Genomic DNA, 21,527 nt, shown 5'->3' on the forward strand with positions numbered 1-21,527 from the left:
GCAGACTGTGCACCATGTGCTGGTCCTTGTTGCCGCAGGCTGGGCTTCACTGTGCACAGGGTCTGCATGTGCTTGGCTGTGGATGGGGACCAGGCCACCTGGGCTGAGCAGCGCAACAGGGCCAGCCTGCAGGGCCACATGTGGCCAGACTCCCGCTGGTGGGAGCCTGGCCTCTGGACCATCAGCTGCCTGTGGAATGAGACTGGCAGAGCAGAAGTGGCCAGGGGAGGGCTGGCTGCAGGTTCAGGACCTTCCCTGTTGGCTCAGTGAGCACCCCAGGGCCCTCCCTGCGTCCATGTGGCGTGGGGCAAGTCAGTGGACAGCAGACCTGTGGGTAATGCAAGTCCAGCGAGGAGGGGACATGGGGACAAGTCTGGAGGCCTCTTTGCTCCAGACTAAGAGGGACGTGGACAACGGCACTGTCCTAGGTCCTGTTGAAGGAAGGGGTGACGTGGGGCTGGGGGGTGAGGGAAGTCCTGGAGACGTGGGGCTGGGGGGTGAGAGCAGTGGGCGCTGACCCTGCAGACCTATCAGTGTGGGAAAGACAGCCTCGTGGCGTGGAGTGTGCCAAGACCTAGCTCCCACTCCTGGAAAGACACTGGGTTGCTCTGGGCTGCAGTGGGAGTGGGCATGGATCAGAACTTCCAGGGCCAGGACCCAGGTGACTGCAATGGTCTGGCCTGGGTGTGGGTTGCCAGGGTACGGAGATGCTGGGGGAGGGGTGCCGGCAGCTGTGCAGGTGCGCGGTGTATTGTCAGCCGGGAAGCAGATGTCCGGCAGCTGTGCAGGTGCGCGGTGTATTGTCAGCCGGGAAGCAGTTGTGCCTGCAGCTGCTGGAAGGTGTTTCCATCCTTGGGAGATGTTAGCAGCCAGGGCTCCCACCTCTTCAAGGCCTCCAGTGTGCACCTGTCTGCAGTTGGGGGGCAGCCAGTGACTGTGGCCAGGTCCTGTGTGTAGAGGAGTGACGACTGACATGGGGCCCCTCCTGCATGGACACAGGGTGGGAGCAGAGTAGAGGCAAGAGGCCTGGCCCGGCTCTGAGGTGGGGCGCGTACAGTGAGCACAGGGTGTGCCAGAGGGGACGGGGCAGGGTGGTGGTCTCCTGGCCCGGCTCTGAGGTGGGAGTGCTGGAGGAGCAGGCTGGCTGGCAGGGGAGCAGAGCGGAGGGAGCACTGGGGAAGATCAGCAGGCACTTCAGCCCCGAGTCCTCCGTGCGTTTTTCTGCACGTGAGTGCTGACTCCTTCCGGGGCTGCGGGAGCCCTGGAGACGGTTTGCTTTCCTCTTTTCCTCTCTGTTCTCAGCAGTGAGCATTCCTTCTTCGTGTAATGGGAAGGGGGAACCTGAGAGCTTGTAGACGGGGGCCTGGAGGGGTGCATGTCCCCAGGAGGACTGTGCTCATGGGTGTGGTACCCCAGCAGCCAGGTATAGAGGAGCCAGGGGCATCCGGGCTAAGGGGATTCGCCCCCAGCCCACCCCTGTCAGCTGCGCTCCAGCGCCTTTGTGTGGGGGTGGCTGGGTCCTTACAGAGACCTTGCTGCTCAATTGTCCTCAGACCAGGATGCAGAGTGCCCAGGGCCCTAGCGTGGGATGTGCACGGAGCCGTGAGGTGCTGGGTGCCCCAGTCCACACGCTGGTTTCCTGCCTCGGAGTGGCAAGCAAGGGTACATGATGTGTTTGAAGGGGACTTCAGTAATGTACAGAGGGGACCGGGGGCTGTCTGGGCCTTCAGCTAATTGTGGTCGGCAAGCAAAGGCAGCCTGACTTTCTGCTATTAATTAGAGGACCCATTCTAATTACTGAGCACAGCACTCGTCATGCTTTTTTCTTCAAGTGCAATTAGTACCGCAAGGACGGATATCCTGGGCCAAGCTGTGTCGTTATCACTTTTCACTCTAATGAGATGTGGCCAACACAGCTCAAGAAGTGAGCGTTTGGATTGCAGCTATAAAAGCCTCCTGCTCTTTTACAGTCTTTGGGGAGTGAGAAGTGGAGTTCTGTTTTCTGATTTACAGTTACTGCCTCTGCTTTGTGTGACTGGGCAACAGTCTTCCTGACACAGAGCGTGGCAGCGTCAGCCACGGAGAGGCCAGGTGCCATGACACAGAGCGTGGCAGCGTCAGCCACGGAGAGGCCAGGTGTGTGTGAGTAGTGCCTCATCCTGCACCAGACACCAGACACACTGTGCGCACACATGAGCAGTGCCTGGTCCCGCACCAGACACACTGTGTACGTGTGTTTTCATGAGCAGTGTCACCCTAAACTCGAGAACTTACCTCTTGTGTAAAGAGTTCCCAATAATAATCAGGGCTAATCATGTGTTAGACAATAAACCATTTATAAATCCATGTGAGTGAACGCAGGACAGCCACCCTGACGGCGGTGTGATTTGATTTGACATCACAACGAAATCCACAGAAAGGAAAAGGTCCTAGCACTTGGAACTTAAAAAGCAAAACCAAGGGACCCGGCGTGGTAGCCTAACAGCTAAAGTCCTCACCTTGTACGTGCTGAGATCGCTTGTGGGCACCGGTTCTAATTCCGGCAGCCCCACTTCCCATCCAGCTCCCTGCCTGTGGCCTGGGAAAGCAGTCAGGACGGCCCAAAGCCTTGGGACCCTGCACCCGCGTGGGAGACCTGGAGGAGCTCCTGGCTTTGGATCCGCTCAGCTCTGGCCATTGCGGCCGCTTGGGGAGTAAAGCATCACACAGATCTTCCTCTCTGTGTATCTAACTTTCCAATGGAAAGAACCCTTTTTTTTTTTTTTTTTTTAAGCAAAACAGAAGAAAACACTTCATGTGGAAGGTTCTGGACTCAAAGGAAGAGTGTGAGTCAGAGGGAGCTAAAAGCTGAGAATCCTCACAGTGAGAACACGTCTCGTCAAAGCCATGGCAGCATTGAGACTCCCAGGCTGTTCAGGGCCCTGAGAGTCACGTGCCACTCAGGAAGTCAGAGAACGCGGGATAAACCCTGGGTGGGGGAGGAACTCACGAAAGATCAGAACAGAAGTTAACAGGCTGTGAGACAGGAGAAGTGGCGGCCACCTGCCTGCTCCTGGAAGTAAGACCAGTCACTCCGACGAGAAGTTACAGTTGTGGTGGGTCACCGCTCAGAATGAGCCGTGCCCCAGGGTGCCCAGGATGTGGGCAGCCCAAGTGAAATACAGCCAGGAGCCAGGGTAAGCCGCCTTGCCAGTGGCCTGGGAACCCAGTGCAAGCCGGCTTGATCTTTGGCCCCTTTGCCCACCCCAGGAGACCTGGAAGAAGCTCCTGGCTGCAGCTGAGCTCAGCCCTGGCTGTTGTAGCTTTTTGGGGCATGAACCAGCCGATGGAAGCTCTCTCTCTAGTCCTACCTTTTAAATAGATAAGTATTGAAAGAAAATGAAAGCAAAGCAGACCTAAGATAAAATGGGCCCACGTGGGTTCTGAGAAGCTGACTGAATCCCAGGCGCAGCACGGAGGGAGCCTGCCCTTCTCATGCAGCCCTCGCTGGGCAGGGGCGTCCGCTGGGAGTGAGCTCAGGCCAGCACGGGCGCCTGCATGCAGTGAGCCCGTGCCGCCCCGCTCTCTGCAGGCTGAGCTGCCATGGTGTGGCTCACAGGGACAGGGTGCCTCTGCCTGGCGGCTCTGGGGGCCCTCTTGCCGCTCCCTGTGGCTGAGGCTCTGGGGGCCTGCAGCTGCAGCCCCCGACCTGTGCGCTGGCGGGTGGAGACCTCGTGCCCGTGCTCGCCTGGCCCCTTGGGCGCAGTCCAGTACGAGGCGTTGGTGGGGTTTTAGCTTCACAGGACATCCTCTCTGTCATGCCAAAGGCCTCAGAGCGTGCCAGCTGACAGTGCGCTCACAGAGCCGCCGGCTCCGCTCTGGGACCTCAAGCAACTGGGGGTGCCAGGGAGGAGAGCAGAGGCGTGGCCAGCGTGGGGGAGTGGTCCCCGCCGCCCAAGTCTGAGCACGCCCCAACAACCCCTGGGACATTTTGGTGGCTCAGAGAAACTTTCACAAATTGTTTTTATGAAACCAAATTACGTAACAGAAAGAAATATCCTCTTACGAAATGGGATGTGGGGAAAAAATGCATACCCAGGACTTGGCGAGCACTGCTGGGCAGCACGGCCAGCGGGCAGGGGTCGTCCCGTCCTCGCGGGGTCAGCTGGCTAAGGGCAGGCCAGCTGGGGAGAGGGGAGGACTGGCACAGGCGGCCCCCCTGAATGCATTTCGGTAGACCACCCGGCTCAAAGAGGTGGTGCCACTTTTGAGGCTGCCAAGGCAGGAAGGAACGGCCCCGGGGCCCTCCCTTCCCAGCAGCCTCTTCCCGCCTGCCAAGGCTGAGGGCTTGCTGTTGGATATGGGGTGGCCTGACTTCCCACGACCTGTGTGTGGGGCCGTTGTGCAGTTGGAAGCCCCAGAGGTGAGAACGGGGGTGCTGGCCAGGCTCCTGGCGCTCAGGCTGGGGGTCCGGGCTCTCCGGGCGGTGGGGTCCCACCCGTGCGGCTCCTGCATCCCTGCCTTGCCCTATGCTTCCTCGTAGTTGGAGATGGAGCTGAAGATGCTGAAGACGCAGTCCAGTTCTGCCGAGCCCAGCTTCCGCTTCTCCAGGGAGGAGGTGGACGCCCTCAGGTAGGCAGGCACTGTCTGCAGGGTCTCTGGGTGCCTCTCTGTGTCCCCTCCAGGTGCAGCACGTGCCCCTGAGAGGCAGCAGAGTTGACGCAGGAGGCACAGAGGAAGGACCTGTGGGTGGCCTCTGTGGCCCACGGTTCCCGGCCAGCTCAGGTGCTGCCCACTGCATTGTCTGGTATGGTGGCACTACTGGTGGATCGTGGCTGCAGACCAATTTCTTCCCAGTGCCCTTGGCCTTTCCCTGTGTCCTGTGCACCTGCAGGTCCTGGGCAGGAGATAACGGGGAGCCCCAGCCTTGTGCTGGGCAAGGGCCTCCCTTGAGACACCAGCTGCCGTGGCTGCCCATTGACCGACGTAGGGCAGATAGTACCCAGTGCAGGGAGCCGCCGTGGCTGCCCGTTGACTGACATGGGGCAGATGGCACCCAGTACAGGGAGCTGCCCGTTGACTGGCATGGGGCAGACAGCACCCAATGCAGGGAGTTGCCGTGGCTGCCCGTTGACCAGCGTGGGCAGACAGCACCCAGTGCAGGGAGCTGTGCCTACCCCTGGACAGATGTATTTTCCTCATTGCCAGAGGGTCCTTCTTTGGCCTCCCTGGATGCCAAGGGGTGGGGATGTGTATCCGCATGATGCCAGGGTGCTCCAGGCTCCCCTGGACTTGAGGATGGCAGCCACATGCTGTGTCCTTGTGGGTACAGGGATCTACGTGGCACGGCTGTGACAGATGAGGAGAACCAGGAGGGCAGCGATGGAAGCTCATCTGTTTGTGGTCAGCAGCTCGGGGTGGGAGGTGGAGGCCTGGTGGGCACCGGGGCTGGGGCTGGTCTTTGTCCCTGGAGTGTGGGAACCCTTGGGCGTTTCAGATCAGGGCGATACAGGATGCAGTGTGGACAGTGCAGCCTCCAGGGCCAGGCAGCGCAGAGAGCAGCTTGGCGAGGACAGGCTGTGTCCCTCCCCATGGAGGGGTGAAGCCCCTCATGACGGGTGGGCTGGGCCAGCACACATGCCCAGGTCGGCTGGCATGTGTGTGGGGCCTGGCTCAAGGGAGGCTGCGGTCTCCTTCATGCGGGACGGCGCTGAGGGGCAGGGCCTCAGTGCTCCTGTGTCCACCAGGCGCTGGCAGGCGCTGTCTGGTGGGTGCAGCGACAGCGACCCAGGGACCTCGAGCCAGTGGATCTGGGCCAGAAGGTGCTGCTCCTCCGTGTGAGAGCGTCAGCAGGGCCGTCACAGCACGGCCACACGGTCTGGTGTGCCTGGCCAGTGAGGGCGCCGCCAGGCTGAGTGGAGTAGTCAGCCGTCCCAGCACGCGGTCTGTTGTGTAGCGCAGCGTCACCGAGACCGGTCAGCGTCGGCTGGCGGCCACCCTGCAGGGCTGCTGGGCGGGGTGAGGCGGCTGAGAGCACACGTCAGCCAGCCTCTCGCAGGGGCTGGCCTGGCTGCTGCCCACAGTCCTGGCCTCCTGGCGGCTGCCCACGGTCCTGGCCTCCAGGGCCTCGGGGCTGCGTCTGGCAAGTCAGGAGTTGGACTCTGGGGACCTGTCTGGCGGGCTTTGGTGACACAGTGACGGACCCCAGGTGACCAGCAGCACCCCAGCTGTTCACAATGAGGTGGCCAGGCTTGGCCCCATGCAGGGCTTGCCTTGCCAGGCCACCACAGTCCACACATGGCTCCATGGAGGCCATGTCTGTGTCCCCTACCCTGCCTTCTTCACTGGCCCTGGGCAGTGCGGTCCCGTGTCGCCTGCCCTTTCTTGGCAGGCTTAGAGCAGACCCGGAAGACATGTGTCTCATGGCGACATCCCCCTGCAGCTCCCTGGGCCCCCGGCAGAGGGCCACGCCGCAGTCCTCCTGGGAGGGTCTGGCCGACTGGAGACCCCTCCCCAAGGGCAGACAGATTCCCTGTGGGGTCTGCCTGAATGGGACTTCTGAGGAAGAGAAAGCAGGGCCTGTGCAGCCCAGCATCCCCACGCGTGGCTCCTCCCACCAGCCCTTCCCAGGCACAGGGAGGAGCAGGGGACCCTGAGTCGAGGGGGGGTCCACACATGCACACACAGCTGTTCTGCGTCAGTCATGCATGTCACATCACACACATGTGTCACAGCACGTCATTTTCCCCACCAAGGAGCTGGGGAAGTATCTGTGGAGGCTCCCGTGGCAGCAACTGAGGGTTGTTGGCAGCAGCAGGGGCAGGTCCCACACTGTCTGTGAACTTGGGGTGGGAGGACTGGGAGACCTCGTGTGGCCACAGTAGCCATCAGTGTCATGCCCACAAAGCCCACATTTTCCAGCTGTGCCCAGGCTTCCTGCTGGGTGCAGCGCTTTGCCACCCAGCCCTGGCTCACCCTGTGGTTGCTTGGCATTCACCTTGGGGCAGAACCGCTCTCTGGGGCTCCTCAGGCCCAAGGTTACCCCCAGGTTGTGTGCCAGCTCCTCCTGTACGGGCAGGGGGAGAATGCTTGCTGCCCAGTGGGTTTCCAGCTGGGAGATGGGGAGTGCTGGCTGTGGTCACCCCGGCGCAGACCTCAAGGGGCTGCGGCATTGAAGCCACACTCGGCTCCGGCTGGCTCCGTCTTGTTTGGAGGCCGTGCTGTCCCACACGCCATGCGTAGCCTCCCACCTTGGCCTGGGCTATCGACCCTCTGAAGGGTAACCACTGCAGCCACAGCCCTCGGACACCAGTCCAGCAGGTGCTGCGTCTGCCCCGGGGCCGGGCTCTTGGAGCCCCACGGCCCCTCCCCAGTGTCCTCGTCAGGGTGCTTGGCCACCCTGCACCCCTTAGAGTCGGGCTACCCTGCCAGGTGAGTGTCGGTCATAGCCTGGCGCGCATCTCGTCTGAAGGGCAGAGCCCCCAGACTGTGTCGTGTGGGAACTCTGGAACAGCGCAGACATCCTGTCCTCAACCCCAGGGACGCTTGTGGCCAAGGGCCATGTGGGCTGTGCCTCTGGCGTCTGCTGCCTGACAGTCTCGTAGGAATGTCTGCTCTGCTCCGTGCCTTCTGCAATGTGCCGCATTTGCATGTTGGAGTTCCTGCCGTGTGAGGCTGCGAGGAACTGAGCTGCAGTCCCCACCCAGCAGAGGCAGAACAGGATGGATTAGGGGCCAAGGCTCGGCAGAAGCTCCCCATTAGCTGAGGGGGACTCGGTGTCAGGGAGCCGAGCGTGCACCGCCCCCTTGCCAATCTGGCATAGTAGGACGTGGCCTGGCCTGGCCCTGCACAGTGCCTTATGAACATTGGGACTTGAGGCCCATGCAGTAGAGCCGTAGACACCCATCCGCAGCTCCCCCGGACTTCTTTCCGCTTCAGCTGCCAGGAGAGCCACGCCTCGCCTCCCGCCAACAGCCTCCCTGTCCGGTGGCAGCTGGCACACTCGCCTTTTGAGTCCTGAGAAATTGCCAAGTTCTGCCCCATCCTCGGTCACATAACCTCACCAGACACAGATGACACCCGCTGTACCACAGCACCGCCCACCACATTGAAAAACCTCCCGTTGGCACCGTGCGTTCTGCCTGCGGTGAACTCGGAGGAGGAACACGCCGACATTTGGAGATTAGCATCGTGTGCTGTGTCAGAGGAAGTCTCAGAGAAGTGCAGACAGCTGAGCCACCGGAAAGTCGTGGCCTCAGCCCAGGGCAGCCGAGGGCATTAGTGCCAGGTGCCCTCCTCCGGGCAGGGGAGGCATGTGCCCCATGTGACCAGGGCCCGAGCAGCGGGGAGACAGGCTGTGAGAGTGGTCCTTCCCCAGGTGCCTGTGATGACCCGGCTGGACCAGGCCACAGCTAGATGCCAGACACTGTCCAGGTGGGGGCAGTGTCCTGACTACTTGTGTTGTCACCTGCCACCTCCCTGGTGCAAAGCAGCAGGAGGTGGGAGTCAGAACCAGAAGTGAACCCAGCAGTCCCATGTGGGATGTGGCACCTTGAGCAGTCTCCTGCTCACGTGGCCGGCCTCCCTTGGCAGCTTGAGTGGCTTCAGGACGTGGCACCCTTGGGTCCTCTATCCCGTGGTGGCTGCAGGAAGTAACGCACACCCTCACCACCGCCCACTGGCGTCACTCACTCCGTCAGAGCACCGCGACAGTGGCCCGTTGGCTTCTGCATGCCCCGCCTGGCCTGCCTCTTCTCCCCATCCTTCCCTCGCCCTGCTGCCCCGCGAGCGTTCAGAAGCTTGCACCCCGTGCGCATGAGGCATCACTGTGGGCCTGGCCTCTGGCTGCTCTACGCCTCCTGTCGCTGGTGAGGTGGGCATGGCCTGCCCTAGGCTCTTCCTGGAGGGCAGCAGGGAGGGGCCCTCCTCAGGCTTACACCTGGTGCAGGACCAGACTTGCTGCCCCAAGGCACAACGAAAGCCAAGCATGTGCCCCACACAGGCACCTGCTGGAACCTGGTGTCCTATTCCCAAAGGAGCCTTGGGGGCAGCTTATCTGGCCTGGCCTGTGATGGAATGCCCCTGCCCTGCCCAGCATCCTGGTGCAGCCCTGCTCCCATGCAAGTGGATCCCACACTGCCAGGAGCTCCTCACAGCTGCCAGTGTGGGCAAGGCAGCCTCTGGCATGTGGGAGGGCAGCTGTCCTGCCCGTCAGTCAGAGCTGCTGGCATGACCATGTGCCCACCTGTGGTGAAATGACAGGTAGTGGGGTGACTTCACTTGAAAGGCAGAGTTAGAGAGCGGGAGAAAGCTTCCATGCCCTGGGCCACCCCCCAGACGACTCCATCAGCAGGGCTGAGCAAGGCCAGAGCCCACGCGGCGCGGGGCCAGAGCGCTTTGGACATGCTGCGCTGATTCTGTCGCGTGAGCAGGGAGCTGCAGGGGACTTTTGGAACCATCTGAGAGGCCCGTTCTGCACGCAGCGGCTTAGCTTGCTCCGACACAGCGCCTCTCCTGCAGTTTTGTTTTGTTTTTTAATGTGTTTTTAAGGTTTATTTATCTTTTATTGGAAAGTCAGATATACAGAGAGGAAGATCTTCCATCTGCTGGTTCACTCCCCAAGTGGCCACAATGGCCAGAGCTATATTGATCTGAAGCTAGGAGCCTGGAATTTCTTCCAGGTCTCCCACGTGGGTGCAGGGTCCCAGGCCTTGGGCCGTCCTCGACTGCTTTCCCAGGCCACAGCAGGGAGCTGGATGGGAAGCAGGGCCACCAGGACGTGAACCGGCGCCCCATGGGATCCCGGGTGTGCAAGGCGAGGACTTTAGCCACTCCCTTTGGTTTTGCTTTTCAAGTTCCAGTTGCCAGGAGCGTTTTCTTTCTGCGGTTTTCCTTGTGACGTCAAATCTCATGCGTGCGTGCGTGTGCTGGCTGCCGCCCGCGTGTCTGCTCGAGTGGAGAACGCACGGCTCTGTCCGTGTGTGTGTGGTGACCGTCCTGCCTTGGTCCGTGTGTGTGTGGTGACCGTCCTGCCTTGGTCCGTGTGTGTGTGGTGACTGTCCTGCCTTGGTCTGGACGCGAGGTCTTTGGCACACGTTTTCTCCCAGCTTGTGTCTCATCATTTCATTCTTGTCACCACGTCTGGGGAAGAGTTTTTATTTACAGTGAAATTCAGTTTTTCTGGTTCTTTGGGTGGCATAGCTAAGCCATCTGCAGACCCCACAGCCACAGATTCTCCCCCTGTGTCTGCAGGAGTGAGTCTGCGAGTGGGGTGACCTGCAGCTCTGCTTCCGTCTGGGCTCATTTGTCACATTTTGCCACATGCAGATTCTCGTTCTTTTGGTTCCCGTGAGGTCTCTGGTTCCAGAAGCATTGGTTGAAAAGCGACTGCTTGCTCAACATTGCCCGTGTCCTCAGGTGGGCTGAAGGGGGCTCTCTCGGGACCCTCTTCTGCCTTACGGGTCACACGCAGGCTGCCACTGTGCTGTGTGGGGACTGCAGCCTCGCTGTGGCTGAGAAGAGCTGGTCAGTGTGGGGCTGAGCCATTCCCATGGCAGCTGGGGCCAGCCTGCCCACTTGTGCAGATACGCGTGGGTTACGCCAGGCCACCTGGTCCCTGTGCTGTGGGTAGCTCCACGCTGTGCTCCACCCACACGCACTGCCTAGGTGCCCTCGTGCCCTGGGCCAGCAGCGCGCAGGCCTGTCGGAGCCTCATCACCCACACGCACTGCCTAGGTGCCCTCGTGCCCTGGGCCAGCAGCGCGCAGGCCTGTCGGGGCCTCGTCACCCACACGCACTGCCTAGGTGCCCTCGTGCCCTGGGCCAGCAGCGTGCAGGCCTGTCGGGGCCCTCGTCACCCACACGCACGGCCTAGGTGCCCTCGTGCCCTGGGCCAGCAGCGCGCAGGCCTGTCGGGGCCTCGTCACCCACACGCACTGCCTAGGTGCCCTCGTGCCCTGGGCCAGCAGCGTGCAGGCCTGTCGGGGCCTTGTCAGTTCTGCCCGTTATTCACACTTGGGGTACTTTCACAGAAGGCAGTTTCCAGGTGTCTTGCTGTCTTGTTGTCACAGCGCCTTCCAGAGTCACCTCAGTGCATTGGCCACCTGCCCGGGACCCACCATGCTAAGCTGAGGCCGCTGGTGCCTCCAAGACGTGGCTGGGGTGAACACTGCTCGAGTGCCCTTGTCCTCCACCTTGTCTGCCCCTGTTTTCTCTGTGTCTCACCATGACCCATTCCCTCCCCTCCTCCCAAAACTCATCAAAGCTGTGTGCGACCCTTGATGGAGTAAGAGCTTCCCAGGGTGGCGCAGCAGCCTGCTGCCGGTCACGTCATCTGTATGTGGTGTTTGACTTGCAGGAGCTGTGCTGCCGCCTGGGTTGAGCAGGTCTCTGTGCCTGCTCCCTCAAGCTTGGTTGGTCATTTGTGTCTTTCTGCAAGCAGTGTGATTGAGTAGTTAAGGCGTGTGCCATGTGGGCCTGGAGTGGTAGCCTAGCAGCTGAAGTGCTCATCTTGCACACAGTGGGATCCCTTATGGGTACTGGTTCGTGTCCCAGTGGCCCTGCTTGCCATCCAGCTCCCTGCTTGTGGCCTGGGAAAGCAGTTGAAGTCGACCCAGAGCCTTGGGACCCTGCACCCACATGGGAGACCTGGAGGAAGTTCTTGGCTCCTGGCTTTGGATCAGCACAGCTCCAGCCATTGCTGCTGCTTGGGGAGTGAATCATCGGAGGGAGGATCTGTCTCCTCCTCTCTGTGTATCTGACTTTCCATAAAAATAAATAAATGAATGAATCTTGAAAAAAACAAGATGTGGGCCCGGCGGCATGGCCTAGCGGCTAAAGTCCTCGCCTTGAAAGCCCCGGGATCCCATACAGGCGCCGGTTCTAATCCCGGCAGCTCCACTTCCCATCCAGCTCCCTGCTTGTGGCCTGGGAAAGCTGTCGAGGACGGCTCAAAGCCTTGGGACCCTGCACCCGTGTGGGAGACCTGGAAGAGGTTCCTGGTTCCCAGCTTCGGATCGCCGCGCATCGGCTCGTTGCGGCTCACTTGGGGAGTGAATCATCGGATGGAAGATCTTCCTCTCTGTCTCTCCTCCTCTGTGTAAATCTGGCTGTAATAAAAAAAAAAAAAATGAATAAATCTAAAAAAAAGAAAAAGAAAAAAACAAGATGTGTTCCATGCTTGCGGTAAATGCCTTCAGTCCAGCAGTGGGGTGCAGTGTGCGTACCGCTTTGCTGCACCTGAGCCCATGTGGAGCCGTGCCTTGCGTCCCGTGACCTGGTTCTGCAGAGTTTGCTTCATTGGGGCAGTGTGGACTCCAGCCCGACAGACCTCGGAAGTGCACTTGTGTTTACACTGTGTCTTCTCAGTCACATGTAATTAGGTGGTGTTGAATTTTTAAAGATTTGTTTCTCTTGGAAAGGCAGCTATATGGAGAGCAGGAGACAGATGCGTAGCGTGGTTGACGGGGTGGCCGGCCCTGGACGCCGAGTGTGGCCAGCAGAGTTCATCGGAGCCATTTCTTAGTGTTGGCTTCTGTGCTTGGCCCAGCTCCTCTTCTCCCATCTCTCCCGCTTGTCTGCCCTTTGCTCACGTCCACTGGGCCTGAGGATGCTGGCCCATCCTCTCTGCCTTGCTGGCGGTAGCTGAGTTCCGTTGGCTCAGCGGCCTGACAGCGTGACAAGCTCATACTGGTGTCCCCACACTCCCTGGACGCTTGACACCATGGCAGCCACTCTGCTTAGGCGTGTCTTAAACCCCTGTGTGTTCTTACTTTTAAAAATCAGTTATTTAAGTCTCTCTTTTTTTTTAAGATTTATTTATTTTTTATTACAAAGTCAGATGTACGGAGAGGAGGAGAGACAGAGAGGAAGATCTTCTGTCTGATGATTCACTCCCCAAGTGAGCCGCAACGGCTGGTGCTGAGCCGATCCAGAGCCAGGAGCCAGGAACTTCTTCTGGGTCTCCCACGCGGGTGCAGGGTCCCAATGCATTGGGCCGTCCTCGACTGCTTTCCCAGGCCACAGGCAGGGAGCTGCATGGGAAGTGGGGCTGCCGGGATTAGAACCGGCGCCTATATGGGATCCCGGGGCATTGAAGGCGAGGACTTTAGCTGCTAGGCCACGCCGCCGGGCCCTATTTAAGTCTCTTAGGAGAAAGTAAGAAGGTTGCTTCCAACGCCTCTGGCCCCACTCCTTCTCCCTCTTACTTTCTCCTAAGAGTCAGCTTGGTGGGGGTGGGTGGTCCCCAGGATGCCCCTTGTGCTTCTCTGGAGTGACTCCCTCTGCTGGGCAGCCTCGCTCGGCTGGTGCAGACGCCAGTCTCCCTGCCCTGGCCACAGGCCCCGCAAGCTTTCCCAGTTGTAAAGCACATGAGAGTGCTTCCTGCTGCGTGCTAACCCATGGTTCACCTGACCCTGGAGCTGCCTGCTCGTGCCCAGGGCTGCCCTGGGGAGTGGGGCACATTTCCCAGTGTCTCCCCATCGTGTTTGCGTACTGTCCCCTCTGGCACTGGTGTGGCCTTGGTCTGGGCGTGCTCTTGCCAGCACTCCCGAGGTGCTGGGTGAAGCGCCGGGCCTGACTGCCATTACACGGTCAGCCCAAGACCCTCTCCTGGCTCCCTTTCTGCCTCACTCCCAGCTCTGTGGATGTGGCCGTGGCCGTACACCTTGCTCCCGGCTCTGTGGCCGTGGCTGTATTTGGATGCAAAGCTTCCTGACCATGTCCTCTGACCCTCCCCTTTCCGCCAGCCAGAGGGCAGGGCCTGCCTGGTGTGGGCATCAACCCCACCCCCTGGCACCCCGGCCCCCATCACGGTTTTGCTGTCCTTGCAGGTTGAAGATTGAGGAGCTGGAGGGTGAGCGGAGTCGCCTGGAAGCGGAGAAGAAGGAGCTGGAGCTGCACCTCGAGAGACGCAGCCTGCAGGTGAGCGCTGGCCATGGCCGCCCGGCGGCACCCACAGGTGTCCCCATCCCTGGCCCTTGGCCCTCGCAGCTCCTGGAATGTAGCGAGGGGAGGGCTTCTGTGGGAGAAGTGGGCTTGGAGGGGGCTGCTTTCAGTGGCCAGCCTACTCTGACCACTACCTGTCCCCTGACCCTCCCTTCCTCCGAGGTGTTCGTGTTCTGTCAACAGCCATTGATGGTGGTGTGACACCTGTTACGGGCAGGTGCCGCCATCTGCCCTCACCTGTTCCCAGCAAGGAGCAAAGTGACAGGTCCCAGGACAGAGGGGTGCTCCGGCCTGGCTATGGGATCTGTGGCTTGGCTGGACTCCGCACTGCCCCCAGGGCGCCCCAGGGGCTCCTGGCGCTGATTGAGGACTGAGTGAGGTGAGAGTTGCTGGTGCATGCCAAGCACCGTGGGTGTGCTCCCCACCATCCTGTGTAGGCGGCTGCTCCCTGGAGGTCTCCCTCATGCCTCCCAGGCTCCACACACCTGGGCAGCCGGGTCCATGGACATGGTGCAGCCCTGGGCCCAGCTGGCAGGGACGTTGCCCAGTGAGTGCAGCAAAACCCGCCTTGGCAGCACTCTAGGCTTGGCCGATGCCAGGCACTTTGGGGATCCCTGCCCTCCACCCCTGCTTTTTCTGTGGCCATGTGGCCATCAGAGCCGGCAGAAGTGCACTTGGAGCCGGTGGCCAGACTATCTCCCTGCACGCTGCTTTCCTGCCCTTGGAGGTCAGCCCGGCCGCTGGGTGGTGTCCCTGCTAGCCCTGACACTGAGGTTCCTGCCTGGGCCTCCAGCCGTGCCCCACGGTCTCGGGCAGTGAGAGATTGAAACCCAAGGAGCTAAGCTGACTGTTCACATGGTGTTGATCACCCCGTTGCGAGGGCTTTCCGAGCTGGCTTCCTGCCTGCATCATTGCCCGTCCAGTGTGGAGGGGCCTCTGTATGGGAGGGCTGATAAAGGCACCAGCAAGGTGGCAGTGGTGACAGAGACCTTGACACAGTACCTGCAGCTGGGGGCTTGCCTGGGTGGTGCTCAGAAGAGGCCTCAGATACCTGGCCACAGGGAAGGCAAGACACCTTGGCTGTATGGGCTACCTGCCTGCGGCAGACACTGCTCTGTGTACTGCTGTCTGCGGGCTCCTGCTGCTCCCCATCAGTGAAGGCCAGGACCTCCTCACGGTCACTCTGTCCTAATCTGGATGCTTCGGACACAGTGCCCTGCATGTCACTGTCCACCAGGCCTGCAGCTCCAGGCCGTGCATTCTGTATGCACACAGCAGCTCCTCAGCTCCCAGGAAGACGAGCGAGAACCAGCTGCCACTCGGCTTCACTGGGAGCGCATGCTGGGGGAGGGGCTCTGCTGATTGGAACTTAGCGTAATTATAATTCATTCGCAGCTGGCCATTAGGACACCGGCCCCACTGACTGCTCGGGGCTGGACGCGCACTTGCCAGGGCCCTTCTGCCATCGGGCACACCCTGTTACTCCAGGGTCTAACCCAAGGGGTTATGGGATTGCTGTGGACTGCGAGGGAGGCAGGCCCTGTCCTGTCCTGCTCACCCTCAGAGCGGGGCCTCTGGCTGGATGCCTCTGGGCCAGCATGCTGTGCTCAGCCCTATCCCCTTGTCTAGAACCTTGATCCATGGCAGTGGCTGCGGGGCTCTGCTCTGTGTCCCTGTCTGGCAGAGCCCGTGTCCTGGCCAGCTGCGGGAGCTTTCCGACGCCGCACTGGACATCTTGGGCCAGCGGTGGTGCAGGAGACTCAGAGGCTCCTGCAGGAGGACGCCCCCACATGCCTTTGTGGCACATCCGTCACTCTGCCATCCTTTCGTGCAACTTATTTTTTGGTGCATTTTAAAGTAAATTGCAAACATCTGTACACTTTCCTCTGAACATTGCGGCATGCGTGTAATTAAGCAGAATTCATCGTTGCGCTCTGGGAGCCCACGCCTCCCCGTCCCTAATCACGGTGCTTATCCAGGCAGGTTTGTGGTCAGGGCCAGCACAGCCCCCCGCCCGCCCGGCCCCCCAGCCGTCCTGCCTGCGTGTAGCTCGGGAAGCAGAGCCGACATGCTTCCCTGGACACTTAGGAAGTGCGGCTTTCCTGGAAACAGTGGGTAGAGAATTGCTGGGTTTCCTGTGAGCAGAGAGCTCCCGGGGCCGGGAGAGGGTCTCCACTCCTGCGTGCGTCACCAGGTTGGCCATGCCATGTCCTCAGACACCTCCCTCGGCCCACAGTGATGGCCGGCCCGCGCTGAAAGCCCTGGCGCCGCTGGCTGTCCTTGTAGCCAGGCTGTCTGGACAGCTGCTGGTCTCTTGATGGCCTGCTTGCCCACTTCTGGAACCTTCTCTAGGTTGTAACCAAAGCGCTGGCAGCAGCCTGGGTGTTGGGGTCAGCTTTGCAGAGAAGCTGACCGGGCACTTGTGAGTGCCAGGGCAGTTCTGGCCTTGCTGTGTGCCCTGGCACCTGCACCCCGGCACCTCTCTCTCCCAGACACTGAGGCACACTGTGACAGGCCTGGCTAGCTCACTCAACTTGCTGCCTCCTGGGCACAGGGCGCAGACCAGGCACCCACTGCTCCCCCTGGGCTCCATGCTGCCCCAGCCGTGTCCGGTGTGGAGATCTTGGCAGTGGTGTCCCTACCCTTGTGTGCCTCGCGCACCATGGTGCTGGATTGTGAGCACGCTGCGTACCCATGGAGGATGCGTGCGACTGCCTCTGTCTTAGTGCGTTCAGGGTTTCTTTGTGCAGATAGACCCTTTGGTGCGACCTGTGTCCACCCCTGGCGCTGTGCCCATAGGCCAGCGAGTCAGGGTCTGCACCCGGGGCCACGGGCAGGCCAGCGAGTCAGGGTCTGCACCTAGGGCCATGGTCCCAGTGGTGCTGGGTGTCCCATTCCTGCGACTGTGCAGGCAGGCTGTACCTGTGTCCCCCAAGTGCTCATTTGTGTCTGCATTGTCAGGGGTCTATGGAGATCACCTTCCTGTCATAGGCCTTTGTCCTCAACTCAGCCAGGACACCAGCTCGGCGTCAGCTGTCACTGTTCTCCGTGTCTCCGAGGAGCCTGGGCTCAGCCCCCACAGGACGTCCAGCCCCCACAGGACATCCAGCCCCCACGGGGCATCCAGCCCCAACAGGACGTCCCCTGCTGTGGTCTGTGCCTGTCAGCACATTTTCCAGGAGTCAAGTCTTGGTGGCAACTTGTGGAGTTTGCTTGTGGATGCCCTTTTTGCTGGCTCTGCCGGCCCGAGGTCTTTTCCACAGCCACGTCTCAAGGGTTGTCATGTGTCCAGGGTGGACTGCAGTCAGCTGGTGGCGTCCCCCGTTGGTGGCTGCGCGTGGCTTTCCTGCCCTGTGAGCAGCAGGGCGCCTGCCCTCCTGCTCTCTGGCCCTCCAGACGTTGCACAGGCCAGGCCCGCCGCAGGTTTTATGTAAAATAAGACGTGTGACAGCAGCGCTCAGCAGTGCACACCCGCACCACGCGCTGCTCATGTTTATTAACATGGCAACTAAAAAAAGCTGGCTCGCTGATGGCATCCGCGTGGCAACATTTCCACAGGCGCTGCTGATTTCTTCTGATTTTCTCAGAAGAGTGACGCACCCTGAATATGAAGACCCCTTCCCCTCTGCCTGCCAGCCCCCAGGGCCTGGGCCTGCTTGCCTCCCCCGCCCCTTACGCAGAGCTGCAGACTGGCAGGAGATGGGGGGGGGCGTTCCTCAGCCCGAGCTCATCCGATCCCCATGTGTCTCGTCCTTTGGCGGCGTGGTGTCCTCCAAGCTCTGGCTCTCAAGGCCAGGCTGGCCCTGCCCGCAGGGACCAGAACACATGTGGCAAAGCAGAGAGCGGTCCCGGCCACTCCCCTCGGGCCTGGCGTCCACATCGATCTGGCTTACTGACCCACCTGCTGTGTGCCAGGTGTGGCCTCCTGGTGGCCTGGAAGGTGGTGTAAGGAGGCAAGGTGAGGTTCTTGTGGCCTCTGGGTAAGGGACAGCTCTAGGGCTGCGGCCACCCTCTCCTCAAGTGGCCTGCAAGACCGCAGATGGAAGGAGAGAGGCAGGTTGGCCATGGAGGAAGCAGTGCCCGGGGCCAGGGCCTGGCAACACACGCCCAAGCAGCCTGGTTCCAGAGACCTGAGTGGGGAGGAGAAGCGGCAGGTTGGCCATGGAGGAAGCAGTGCCCGGGGCTGGGACCTGGCTGTAGGTACCCGAGGATTCTGGCTGCCAGGGCCCGTGGCAGGCCTGTTTGTGGAGGGCCCTGTTGCAGTCCAGCAGTTGTCATGACTGGGGAACCAAGTGTCCATCACTGCTCTGTTGGGACTTGAAAGCCCAGAGAAGCCGGGAGATCACTGTGTCAGCCCGCCACCCGGCCCTCCTGCTCCCCGGCAGTGCCAGCACTCCAAGACACAGGTCCCCTGTGTCACATGCTCTCCATGCCCAGCTCTGCCCCTCCAGCCCTGCTGTGGGAATCCAGTGGGGACACAGAGGCTAACCCTCACCCCCTTTCCATGCCACCTGGACCAGCTGCATCTGGGCTGGCACTCCCAATGCGGTGTGCACACATGTCGGGTGGCTGCTCCGGGCTGAGCACCTTGGGCTGCAGGGTCACCCCACCCCTTCACCCGCCCCTCTATGGAGCCAAGAGTCCATTGTATCCTCCAGGAGGTCACACCCTGCCCTTCTGCCCTGGCCACCTCCTCCCTGGCCTAGGCTCGAGTAGAAACTGGGCATTACAGAGAAGACGGGCAACTTGGCTGCTGCTGCACTCAGGCCCCCGGGGACAGTAGGAGTTGGTACTTGACCCTGCAGCCCTGCTCAGGGTCCGGGATCCCTTCCCCCAGCCTCCCTCTGTGACCTGGGAGAGGGTCCCTGGCTCTCACTCACGGGGCTGGCCAAGAGTGCCTTCTGTGCCCAGCTGGCCAACTTGTGTGAGAGCTCAGCTGGACCTGGCGCTGGCTGTGTAGGGATTAACATTGAGCTGCGCTTGGGTGCTCACCACAGGCAGTGACCACTCCCAGAGGAGGTTGTCCTCCCTGCCCTCCCTCAGGCCTCAGCTAAGCTCCCTGTGAGCAAATGCAGGCTCCGAGGGCGCCCACTTAGGTCGGCACAGCTGTGTCCTTTACGCCCGCGAGCCATGTCCTGCTTGGCCTCGGGGCATCCAGCCTCTCCCCAGGGCCACACGATGGTGTGAGTACCTGAGCAGGAGGCCTGCTGATGCTCTCTGTGGTGGGTGTGTCAGGTCCCTGGGTGCGACCCAGGTGGCTCCTGGGGGAGCACCCACTTGGTATTCTGCCACTCCTGATCTGAGCCAATGAGAGTCATTGAAAGGCCGCCTGCTCGGGGTCCTGCAGCCCCTGCCGCCCGCCCGGAGTCCCACAGCCCCGTGCCTTGGCCAGGGCCCTGCTGCCCGCCCGGGGTCCCGCAGCCCCATTTATTGGCCAGGGCCCTGCCACCCGCCCGGGGTCCCGCAGCCCCGTGCCTTGGCCAGGGCCCTGCCACCCGCCCGGGGACAAGAGTGGAGTGTCTCCTGCAGGGTTTTATGTTTACTTCAGATCCCACATACTGGCTCACTTTCCAAATACTCACCATAGCCAGGCCCGGACCAAGTGGAAGGGGTGACCCAGGCACCCCCATGCGGTCTCCCATGTGGGTGACAGGGACCCACAATGTGGGCTGTCCCTGATGCCCCCAGAGTCTGCGTTAGCAAAAATCTGGAAGTGGACATTGCAGAAGGACATGTGGGGCCTGGCGCGGTGGCCTAGCAGCTAAAGTCCTTGCCTTTAATGCACCGGGATCACATACGGGCGCCGGTTCTAATCCCGACAGCTCCACTTCCCATGCAGCTCCCTGCTTGTGGCCTGGGAAAGCAGTCGAGGACGGCCCAATGCTTTGGGACCCTGCACCAGTGTGGGACACCCAGAAGAAGTTCCTGGCTCCTGGCTCTGGATCGGCTCAGCACCAGCCGTTGCGGCTCACTTGGGGAGTGAATCATCGGACGGAAGATCTTCCTCTCTGTCTCTCCTCCTCTCTGGATATCTGACTTTGTAATAAAATAAATAAATCTTAAAAAAAAAAAAAGGACATGTGGACGCCATGACTACTGGGCCCTGGTGCCCCTCAGCCCTGGGAGAGGTGCTCCCAGGCTGTGACTGCTGGGCGCTGGTGCCCCTCAGCCCTGGGGTAGGTGCTCCCAGGCACAGGCCACAGAGCTTGAGAAGTGCTGAGCACCCCCAACTTCTCCCATCCTGCTCATCACCACAGCTCTCCGGTCAAGGTCAGTGGGCAGACTCACACAGGTGCATGGCTCCCACAGTTGGCTGCTGCGTGCCTCACTGCTCCTCCTGTCACGTGAGGGCCTGGCAGGCTCAGGCCAACTCACCGATCTGTGCCATGTGTTTCCCCAGGGCGACTATGACCAAAGCAGGACCAAGGTGCTGCACCTGAGCCAGAACCCTGCCAGCGCGGCCCGGCAGCGTCTGCGCGAGGACCACGAGCAGCTGCGGACTGAGTGTGAGCGGTTGCGGGGGCTGGTGCGCGCCCTGGAGCGGGGAGACCCCGTTCCCACCGACCTGGAGGCTGCCGCCAACCTCCCGTCATCCCAGGAGGTGACAGGTAGGCCCCACCCCGTGCCTGATGTCCACAGACAGGGCAGCTCAGGATAGCCAGGGCCCCCCACGTGCTGACAGCCTCCTGGAGTAGGTCGGGGATGGCCTTTGGGGTGCGTGAGTGACTCTGGTGCCTGTCCAAACCTCAAGCACTGTGGACACAGAGCTTCTTGCCATGACCGTTGCCGTTGTGAGAAACAGTCTGGTCAGTGCCCAGGAGGGACCTGGTGCTGTGCCAGTGGCTGCCCAGGAGGGCTGAGGAAGAGCGGGAACGTGGCCATGTGTGTCGGGGGCTCCGTCTGGTTGCCATGCCAATGCCGTTAGCAGGGAGACCCCCAGTGCCCAGTCGGCCTGGTGTGTGGGGGACTGTCCCGCATGGTCACCTCTGTCTCTTGCCATCTTAGGGCTGAGGTCTCCACACTGTCTACGTCTCAGCCAGGAGATGACAGTGGGTTGCCGTGGCTGAGGCACAGGCCTGAGTCTGGGGTGTCAGAGGGCAGCATTGTGGTATCTGCTGTCGGATGAGCTGTGGCCATGCTGTGGCAGGTGGTCAGACACTGAGAAGGGCTCTTTCTACATTGCAATTGCCAGGGACTCCACGGCTGCCCCAGAAGTGTGAGTCAGGCCCCAGACTGCTTGGAAGACAGGAAGAGGTACAGGCGTGGGGCAGGAGATGTATACTCACTCGTGGTAGGAGGTGGGCTCCCAGGGTCGCGTGCTTCCTGGCAGCTGCCAGAGACCCCAGGCAGCTCCAGACAGGGCAGGTGTACCCCCGCCTGGCAGGAGCCCCTACCTGTTTGCAGACACGCGCCTTGCATCTTAGAGTTGGGGTTAGACGTCTGTGTGGGTGCGGGCACTTAGAGATCCCTGCACAGGCGTCCTGTGAGGAATGTTCTATGAGCTTGGGAAGACGCAGCACACGCATGAGCTTACCGTGAGCATTTTCAAGGCCCCATCCGTGTGTTCTCTCCAAGAGAAGCCAGGAGCCGGAGCTCGCTCACTG

At 61.0% G+C, this 21,527-nt stretch overlaps 1 protein-coding gene across 1 annotated transcript in view; it reads left to right on the forward strand.

Moving 5' to 3' along the window:
- The window catches only part of MAD1L1 (mitotic arrest deficient 1 like 1), a 181,974-nt gene that overhangs the window by 119,984 nt on the left and 40,463 nt on the right, over positions 1-21,527 (forward strand). Inside the window, exons 6-8 of the mRNA XM_058681237.1 lie at positions 4,523-4,611; positions 13,809-13,899; positions 20,324-20,531. Coding sequence (XP_058537220.1) covers positions 4,523-4,611; positions 13,809-13,899; positions 20,324-20,531 — 388 coding nt within the window. The remainder of the gene's footprint in view (positions 1-4,522; positions 4,612-13,808; positions 13,900-20,323; positions 20,532-21,527) is intronic.

The sequence above is a fragment of the Ochotona princeps genome, chromosome 24, assembly GCF_030435755.1.
Source record: "Ochotona princeps isolate mOchPri1 chromosome 24, mOchPri1.hap1, whole genome shotgun sequence".
In the NCBI taxonomy this organism is placed as follows: domain Eukaryota; kingdom Metazoa; phylum Chordata; class Mammalia; order Lagomorpha; family Ochotonidae; genus Ochotona; species Ochotona princeps.